The sequence below is a fragment of the Sprattus sprattus genome (assembly GCF_963457725.1).
Source record: "Sprattus sprattus genome assembly, chromosome: 9".
Lineage (NCBI taxonomy): Eukaryota > Metazoa > Chordata > Actinopteri > Clupeiformes > Clupeidae > Sprattus > Sprattus sprattus.
This window is the reverse complement of record NC_137928.1, coordinates 32,224,899-32,234,721: the sequence shown is the minus strand read 5'-3', so window position 1 is coordinate 32,234,721 and position 9,823 is coordinate 32,224,899. Positions and strand designations below refer to the sequence as shown.

Here is a 9,823-nt window from a genome sequence, read left to right as displayed (position 1 = left end):
CCATTTGTTACATCCAACTCTATCTAATGGCAATTTCACATGTTGCCATGCCACTGGTTTATTTTAAACCATGAGCCGCGTTACACTGGCTGTAATTCAGCTGACGGGATGATTCTCAAATCAATTCAGCCGGATTGGAGTGCGCAGCGCGTGCCTGCCTGAAACATTTGATTTGGACATGGGCCTATTTGCGGGGTAATGTGCATATTCTAAGATTCAATTAGATATAGGCGTATGAAACACAATGTAATAAAGCCGTTGTGGTTATCAAATTATTCAATGCCCCCTGTCTGTCTGATATTGATCTCCGTGTGACTTGCTCATGTGGTGCTGCGCTAATATGTTTGACACGCCGCCTGTGCCTGTGTTACTTGACGGCGGGACTAAAGGCTGATTTAGGGTCGTTTTAGATGCAGAGCCGTAAGCACGTAAGATTCATAACCCCCCCTTGCGCGGTAAAATATCCCCCCTTACTGGAAGCTGTATATATATTTAAGGCTATAGTTATTAAGTGTGCAAAAACCCCATGGTTACACTCAGGGCCGCTGACAGGTTTGGCTGGGCCCGGGACAATCCATCAATTGCACCAGCGAGTTTGATAGAATGAGCCCGGTCTGCTCATATACAAAAGTTAACAGTAACCTGCCGTTACCTTGTGGCCAGCACCATTGTAGTTACAAGCATTGACAACATGATGAGATTCTCTCGCCGTTTACCACCTCATCTTTAAATAATGTAACTCATAAACACATCGTTTTAAAGCCTGTCGCAGTCATTAAAAGATGTGTCAATGAACAAACTTTTGCGTCATGTGTTGTCTTTTTCGCCACTGGTACTGAATTGCCAACATTTGTATTTTGTGTAACACATGTATTCATAACATCAAGCCAGGCCAATTTAGGGTCGTTTTAGACGCAGAGCCGTAAGCACGTAATTTACACAAGGAACTTGTTTTAGACAAGTTTTGATTTACGGTTCCTTAAGGTTCGTTTTAGACGCAGAGAAGTGTTGCAAGGCTTGTGAGCCTTGTTGCGTGTTGCAAAGCAAATTGACGCCAGAACTGTAGATTTATTTTGAGTTAAGTAAGCGTATTTATTGCAGCAGGACAAAGGAAAAAAACTTACCGGAGCATGAAAGTGTAGTGGGCGAAAGGCTTGATGTTATGAATACATACACAAAATACAAATGTTGGCAATTCAGTACCAGTGGCGAAAAAGACAGATCACATGACGCAAAAGTTTGTTTATTGACAGATCTTTTAATGACTGCGACAGGCTTTAAAACGATGTTCATGAGTTTAGATTATTCAAAGATGAGGTGATAAACGGCGAGAGAATCTCATCATGTTGTCAATGCTTGTAACTACAATGGTGCTGGCCACAAGGTAACAGCAGGTTAATGTTAACTTTTGTATATGAGCAGACCGGGCTCATTCTATCAAATTCGCGGGTGCAATTGATTGATTCACGTCAATATGAACTCAATGAAAGATATCACCATGACTCACAACTGGCGGAAAATGAATATGAAAGTACCTATTTGTTTGTGAATTACCACATTCTCTCCAAACAATCGCGGGTGAGAATGGGATTCTCTCAATAAATTTGCGGTAATTTGAGCGTTCCTATAAGTGTTTAAAGAGGATTTGTAAAGGAGTTCCTGTCTTCGGACCTCTTCTGTTATGTTTGTTCCTAATCCATAAGAAAAGGCTTGTGAGACGGTCTGCAGGGTATTCATGATTAAAAAAAATGTCTGGGTCTAAAAAAGACTGTAGTATGCTATTAACCCGGAAACGTGAGACTCTGTGAAAGGTGAGGTTAGCCGGCCAATCACACTCTTTGCGAGCTGCGTAGGGCCGTAGTGTTTTAGTCGCATAGTCAGGAATTTTGGGCGACGCACTTAAGCACGTAAGGGGGGATATTTTACCGCGCAAGGGGGGGTTATGTATCTTACGTGCTTACGTCTCTGCGTCTAAAGCGACCCTAAATCGACCTTAAGTTGGCCGTGTCTTACCTGGCTCTGCTGCACAGCTGCCTTTACTGGTACCTGCAGCATCACCTGAGTCTTTTCTGAAATATTTATAAAGAGATCCCCTCAGGCTTTCGGCTTCTTCCTCTCTTTTTCGCCTTTCTTTCTTTTTCAGGGCTCCTGACTTGTGCATGTTGAATCGACTCGTGCACTGACCACTAATGGAATGATGTCGTCTTTTTTCTTCTCCAAAGACCAAACCATTTTGGCATAGGGGTGATAGGGGGTTATTGGCCGTTTTTTCAAGGGCAATGAAGGCAAACAATCTAGGAGTCATTAATTGAATGCAAATAAAGCACTTTTCTTCTCTAAATCAACACATTTTGAAGTATACATACAATAATTAATCCCAACTTCATGGGGGTCCAGTTATGGGCCCCCCCCCCATTCCAGGGCCAGTCCAGGGCCCGGGACAACGTACCCGTTTGTCCCCCCCTGTCGGCGGGCCTGGTTACACTAACGGCATTGCACACTATGACGTTAACCATTGATATTACATACCCCATCAGGCTGTAATCCTGTCATATCCTCAGAAAATGTGCTTTGGTTGATGAGCTGCATAATTTCATCAGTAATGGACAGGGTTGGCAGGAGCAGTATGGTGTCCTCATCCTGACCTAGAGCTTGGTCATGCTCAATATCCATGTTGATGACAGAGGAAGCCAAAGTGCTGGTACTCCCTAAAGAATCCAAGCATTCAGCCTGTGTGTGCCGTTCATCCACACTACCTGCCTAAGAGCCAAATACACACAAGAGAACAACGCGCATGAAATACACAGAGGGTTTCAAAATCCAGGAAATGTTTCTGGACTGAATACTGTGGCAAGTGCTAACTGGACTTAATGTAGATATGTTTTGAATTGTTCTTACCTTCAGAATGACTGTGTAAAGGTATGAATGAAAAAAGAACACAGTATTAGACAAGAGAAACCTGATGATGAGGAGAGTCACACTTAAGCATATTCTAACAACATAACACTGTCTAATAAGGCTGCACCACAGCCCAGTCTTCATGTAAAACTATGGATGCTACAACCCAAAAAAGGGATTCATTTGGGGAGTGAAATGGTATCTCTCCTAGTCCTAGACAGAATTGTTGTTCATGCAGTGTGTTTGTATGTGAGCTCACCATTCTGTTGAAATGTGTCGTCAATATGTTTGTCAGGGGCTAAGCACAGAAAAAAAAGTTGAGTTAATGTAACTGGCATTATGACAAGACAATGTGCACAAAAGCTGTTTATCTGCTTTTTTAACTGGCCTTACTCACTGACAGTTGTTTGAGGAATTTATATGTCAATTTCCTGTTCCTCTTTCTATCTGCTGTGAAGTCTAGACTAAGACAACTGCTAATTACTTCGGAACGTAATTATTTTAGTGCCACCTCTCATTACAATTGCTCATGACATCACATTGACTATTACATCGTAATTTAGGGAGATCCGGCACAATTTGAACAGTTAACAGTGAGCATCATGTATGTAACAGCACTAATGGGACAGTGAGCATCATGTACAGTGCCTGACAAAAGTCTTGTCACCTATCCAAGTTGTAGGCACAACAGATGATAACTTGACTTGTAGTTGATCAATTGGAATCAGAAATGGCTTCTATGAAAGGCGAAGGCCTTTAGATTATGCTTATTATACCAACATAAAGTTGTGTATCATTAATTGAGTTTTATCATGTAATAAGGACAGACAGGTCAGATTGGGTTTGGACAAAAGTCTCGTCGCATACACAAACATATTTTTTTTAATTTTTAATTTTACTTTGATAACACAAAAATGCTACAATAACATCAGAGCATAAAGTCATGGTGCCTTGGAAAAAACAAATAATATTGTGTATGACTCCCATGAGCTTGGAGGACTGCATCCATATGTCTCGGCAATTACTCAAATAACTAATTGATGAAGTATGGAATGGCAAAGAAAGCAGTCTTGCAGGACTGGTTTCATCTTCCAAGCCTCCTCCTTCATCCTACTTCAGACATGCTCAATAATGTTCTTGTCTGGTGATGGGCTGGCCAATCCCGGAGCACCTTGACTTTCTTTGGTTTCAGGAACTTTGATGTGGAGGCTGAAGTATGAGAAGGAGCGTCATCCTGCTGAAGAATTTACATTCTCTTGTGGTTTGGGATGTAATAGGCAGCAATAATCTCTTGATACTTCAGGCTGTTGATGTTGCCATCCACTCTGCACACCCATACTGGTTGTAACCCCAAACCATTTTTTTGCCAAAACGATAGACAGTGGAAAAGTTTCAGAAGGTTGATTTTTTTTCTGATGAATCATCCATCAAACTGCATTACGATCGCTACGAATACTGCAGAAGACCTGTTGGAACCCGCATGGACCCAAGATTCACCCAGAAAACAGTCAAGTTTGGTGGAGGAAATATCATGGTTTGTATGGGGGTGTGCAAAAGATCTGCAGAGAGGATGGCAACATCAGCAGCCTGAAATATCAAGGGATTCTTGATGGCTATTACATTCCAAACCACAGGAGACGGCAAATTCTTCAGCTTCGGGGGGTGGGAGAGCCCTTGGGATAATGAACCCAGGTAAGGGGAAGGGAAGGAAGCGGGATACAAACCCTGGTCATCAAGGCACCAAAAGAGAACAACAAGTAACATGGCCACTTCATCTGTATCAAGGACATAGGGCAATATGAGATGTATAGACATGAAGAGGTAGAAGGACATAGTGCAATATGAGATACGTATATGGACAGGAAGAGGTATTAGGAGAGGGAGAATTGGCCTAGGATGGTCATTTTTCATTTAAGTTATACACAGGAAAGGATGTTTAATTCCTAAATTCCCAGGTTTGGGTTAAGGTAGACTGTGTAACTGCTCTCTGAACCTGACCGCTGAATTTGTATCAATGCCACTGGTAAATAAAGGACTTTAGTACACGGCTCTTCTTAATGCTGTAGAATGCTCCATTCACTTGAATGGGGCTTCCCAACGTTCTGCGGTCAACTATTTTCCGATAACTGACCGTTGCTATGCACTTAATGACCGCTGTCAAGGAAAGTGGCCTTTTTGCCTCTGATTCACATCTTTCGTAGCACTCCGCAAGTAGTACGGTAACTTATCAAGGGAGTTTCAGCGGACGGTTGAGCAGCTGTGTTCTAAAGAATGTTCAACTGTCTTTGAAGTTCAACGTCTTTGGCGAACTATTTCTCTGCTTTTTAACACTACGTATAGTAACAAAAACAAATACATTGTAAAAAGACACACTGTGTTAAGTTATTTTTTTTTAGTTTTAGCCGTATAATAAGCGGGATAATGTAAAGAACGCCGGTCATTGTCGGGAAAATAAGCCCCTTCACGGTGAAGCAACACCCCTTCGCGTCGGGGTGCTGTTCGCCCTGTCTGGGCTTATTTTCCCGACAATGACCTGCGTTCTATACATTATCCCTTACTTAATCACCACACTGACCTCGTTAATCAGAAGGAGGAGTAAAGCAGGTAAGCGAGAGCAGGAAAGCAAGCCTGTCTCGAGACATCTCCAAAAAAGACTAAATACCCACGCTGTTCTGTAACCAATACTTCGAATGCTGGCCCTCACCCTTTTTTCACTATTTATTGTATATTTCATGGAATCATTTATGTACCATGTACATATCCTCTGATACGTGTATGAATCCTTTGGCTTGCTCCTGATTCTCTCTTCTCCTTCTCTCGTCCCTTCCCTTCTGCCCTAAGCAGATGGGTTCCCCCTTTGAGCTGAGGTTCTGCTCAAGGTTTATTCCTGTTAAAAGGGAGTTTGTTTCAGTTGCCTTAAACCTAATTTATACTTCGGTGGACGACACTTTTGAAAAAAAAAAAGTGTCGTCCAGGCTTGTGTGTTTATACTTCAGGCGAACAGTCGCCGAGTTCGTCATAATGGGAGAGGCGTTTTTTTTTTTAACGTAATTTTTGTTGGAAATCAGCTGTTGACCGCTCGAGGAAAATTCAAACAACGAAGTCAACGACGCGTGCCGTCTATCTAGCCAATCACACTTGCGCGTAACTTTGTGACGACTTCAGCGCCAGTAGAAATTTCTCCATGTAGCCGACACTTCAAAACGACGATTTAAAGTGTCGTCCATGATTTTTGTCGGCGACCTTTTTTAGTGCTTGCTCTAGGAGGTTCAGGCTTTGTAATTCAGTTGTAATTGTCGCTATTTAAAAAAAAATATATATAATTGAATTGAATAAGTCACACAGAGGGGAGTCATTATATATTGTTATTGTGGTGGGCAGGAATTACTTCCAATACTGGTCCTTATTACAGCAGAGTTGAAGGAGCCTCTGACTGGAAATTCTCTGTGAAGTGTTGCAGCACGGTGGCTCAGTGGTTAGCACTGTCGCCCCACAGCAAGAAGGCCCTGAGTATGTGGGTTCGCCTTCCAGGTCCTTTCTGTGTGGAGTTTGCATGTTCTCCCCCAGACTGTGTGGGTTTAATCTGCGTACTTCGGGGTCCCCCACCATCATAAAGACATCACATAGTGGAGCCCCTCAAAAGAAATAAGTGTTGTCCATTATGTTGAGCAGTCTGTGCAACACCCATCTATCAACAACCAACTCTAGGGGGTCCAGAGCAGCCCCAGCCACAGACCAACCAGCTTTCTAAATCTGCTTGCTCAGTTTCTGAGTGTCGCTCAGTACGTTTACATGACGGTATTAATTTGACCATAGCTTTAGTCGGACTATGCTATTTTTGGAGGCAACTGCTATTATCTCAATATACATGGCAGTGAATAATTCGAATCATTGGCCGAAAGCATGTCATATCCCGTTACGATAGGTAGCGCTGTTTTCATTTCAGCTGGTGGTGATACAGCCATTTCCGCTTGACCTCTTCACCACCATAGACATACTGTATATTCATTCATGTCTATGTTCACCACTACCAACAAAAGCAGTTGAATTAGCATGAATCGCGTCTGTTCAAATCAAATGTGGAATGTTTTCAAGCGGGCACCCGCTATCGTTGATTATACAGTAAATAAGTTGTGAAATGAAACACATCACAGTTAAAGTTGTATTAGTATTGATGGATTCACATCGATATGAATGGATGACATGACTAACTAACAAGTGGTGAATAAGCGCGTTCTGTCTAAACAGTCGCAGTCAAAGTTTTTAAAATGTCAACGCAGTGGTATACCAGGTAAGTAGGAGGTAGGATGTTGCAATGCATGTCGATTCTTTGCACAAGTGACACCCTTCACCTCTCATCTTTCATCCTCAGATTCATAAAGTAGGCTACTTTTATCGTTAGGTCGTATTTACAATAGGACTTTAGGCTAAACCAGTCGTAAATGAATTGATTTCAATTTGTTTTGTGGTATGAAGGATTCTGCATTCATTTAAACTGTTCTATCGCGGCCATTTGAACGTCCTTATACGTGTTTAAGGAGGTGTTGTAAAGGTGCTCATATCTTCGGACCTCTTGTGTTATGTTTGTTCATAATCAACAAGAATAAGCTTGTGAGACAGTCTGCAGGATATTCATAAAAAACGTGTCATTAGTATGAACAGTTGAGACCATGGACATATATAAATGTCTCTGGTTGAGACAAAACCTTTCCTTTAGCCATGTCTGATATGCAGTTGCTATTTAGATACTAAAGTTAGCTTTGTTTATTGTTTCAGGAGCCGTCAGAATAATTCGCTTTTCTGTTGGCCATTTCTGATATGCAGCACATGAAGGTTCGATAACGGAGGGCAAAGAAAATTGTGCATGGTCTTGGTCATGCATATTTCAAATGGCTGCAAAGACAATTGCAACAACATACTGGTAGAACATGCTAAATCTTGCTGCACATATTAAAGGACAGTGGCGGTTCTACATGGAATTATGCCCTGGGCGAGACCCTCTCCGACACCCCACACACATAAGACACACTTACATTTCTCAATTGACCTATCGCTTAGCCCGGTCTCCCTTATATTAGTTACTGTTGCTAACTCGGACAAACTAGAGGAGCTGACTAGAGTTCACAAAAGCAGCTATCATATGATATCCCAAGAGGCTCTAGGCAACTTTTTGAGACAGAAGGACCTGATTGCGTCTTGGAGCCTTCAAAAGGGACTTCATTATGCAATGAAGGGATATGTACAAAATGTAAAACTAGATATGATGGATGACAAGCTTAAATTGGAGGCGAGAATTTACAGATCACATTGCAACAAGGAGAATCCATCTCGGTCATCACGATTGCAGATAACAACATCCCATACCAGCATTGTTCATGCACCGCAGGGAAAGATTACATTATTTTACCTTCAGTTAATTTAAAACTCATCTGGAGAGAGGCACTGAGATGTAGACCTACGTTTATTAACTAGCATTATTACCCTGTCCCTGACAGGGCAGTGTCCCAGCATAGCTGCTAGGTCAGTTATCTGACAGTGTCAAACATCGGCCATTCTGTTAAACAATCAAAATGCTAAGTTTAATAATGGTTTAACAATCAATGTGCTAATTTTAGTAGCTAATGGATTAAAATGACAACGTGAACGTTTGCCCAAAACACACGCAGTACGATAATTAATACCATAACGATAACTGTCTAGCTAGCTAGCGAATAGCTAACGTTAGCTAGTTTTAACCAGAGATAACTTGCCTAAGCCTAGCATAACATCAGTGGTGAAAGTAAGATGGTACTCACAATGAAATGTGAATTATGAGTATGCCTTTGACCATGCAGGCTTAGTTTATTACTTTAGCAACGGAAAATTCCAACCTAACAAGTTCATTTGGGAGACCCAGAGGTAAACTGTCCCCCACGCCCCCTCACCTTCCCCCTCACACAGGATCTGTGCAAGGCACCTTCTTAGGGAGCAGGGGCGCCAATTTGCCTATTCCCCACAAAGTGATATGGTAGATAGATAATAGAAAACCGCTTTGCGGCCCAGATGATTTTTATTTAATTTTTTTAAGTGCTTGTGCCACCCTCCACGTGTCATGAAAAAGTGCTTCTTTAACTCCACAACCATCTCCTTCGTTTTGGCCACATTTTAGACAAGGTGGTTGTTTTCACACCACAACACACAGTGGTCCACCAGTTCAGTTAAAATCAGCTTTTAGAATAATGTCTTCACTCATGAATTACATACTGTGACTGGGTAAATGTACACACAACCTATTTTTGACCTGGGCTGTATGTGTAGAGAAGAGGTAAGATACATACCCGACTGTCTCCTGCCACGCCTGTGTGGAAAGATTTGTTCCCATAACAGACTCCCAAGACTCCCCCTAGTCTTGTCATGGGTGCAGGTATACTCTGGGGGCTCTGGGGGAAAGAAACACTGTTAGAGAACCAGCAGATCCACTCATGTCTTTTCAGAAGTGGTGCTGCCTTCACTGTAGAATACTGGGTCCATAAATGCACTCACCAGATTGTCTCCTGCTCCGGTTGTAGCCATGAACATCATTCACATGGGAAGAGAGGGAAGATTTCCTAATGACCTCATGGTCTAACTGCAGAGCTATAGGGTAGAGAGCATGTTAACCTGAACAGAATGTCCATAGTCATCATACATGTATATGCAAGGTTATACAGATGTATTATCCATGTTTAGGACTCAAAGGGCCACATTGCAAAAATATATACAGTATGTACAAATATCTTAAAATATATCTCAATAAATACATTGTTACATAAAGTGTCAATAAATGCTTAAATGCTAAAATAAGGATTCATTGATTTTGTGATTTATTGATTTTAAAATACAGAAACTTCGATCAAACTTTGCTGCGTCAGTCTTGTAAATAAGAGGATGGCTGCAATGTGCACAC

General features: G+C 41.8%; 1 protein-coding gene across 1 annotated transcript in view; it reads right to left on the bottom strand.

Annotated features, from left to right (window-relative positions):
• Positions 1 to 3,128: 3,128 nt before the first annotated feature.
• plekhg2 (pleckstrin homology domain containing, family G (with RhoGef domain) member 2) overlaps positions 3,129 to 9,823 on the bottom strand; it is a gene marked incomplete at its 3' end in the record, with an annotated part of 90,936 nt that continues 84,241 nt past the window's right edge. Inside the window, exons 13-15 of the mRNA XM_080845103.1 lie at positions 9,421 to 9,513; positions 9,216 to 9,317; positions 3,129 to 3,196 (exon numbers count right to left, since the gene is read on the bottom strand). Coding sequence (XP_080701229.1) covers positions 3,129 to 3,196; positions 9,216 to 9,317; positions 9,421 to 9,513 — 263 coding nt within the window. The remainder of the gene's footprint in view (positions 3,197 to 9,215; positions 9,318 to 9,420; positions 9,514 to 9,823) is intronic.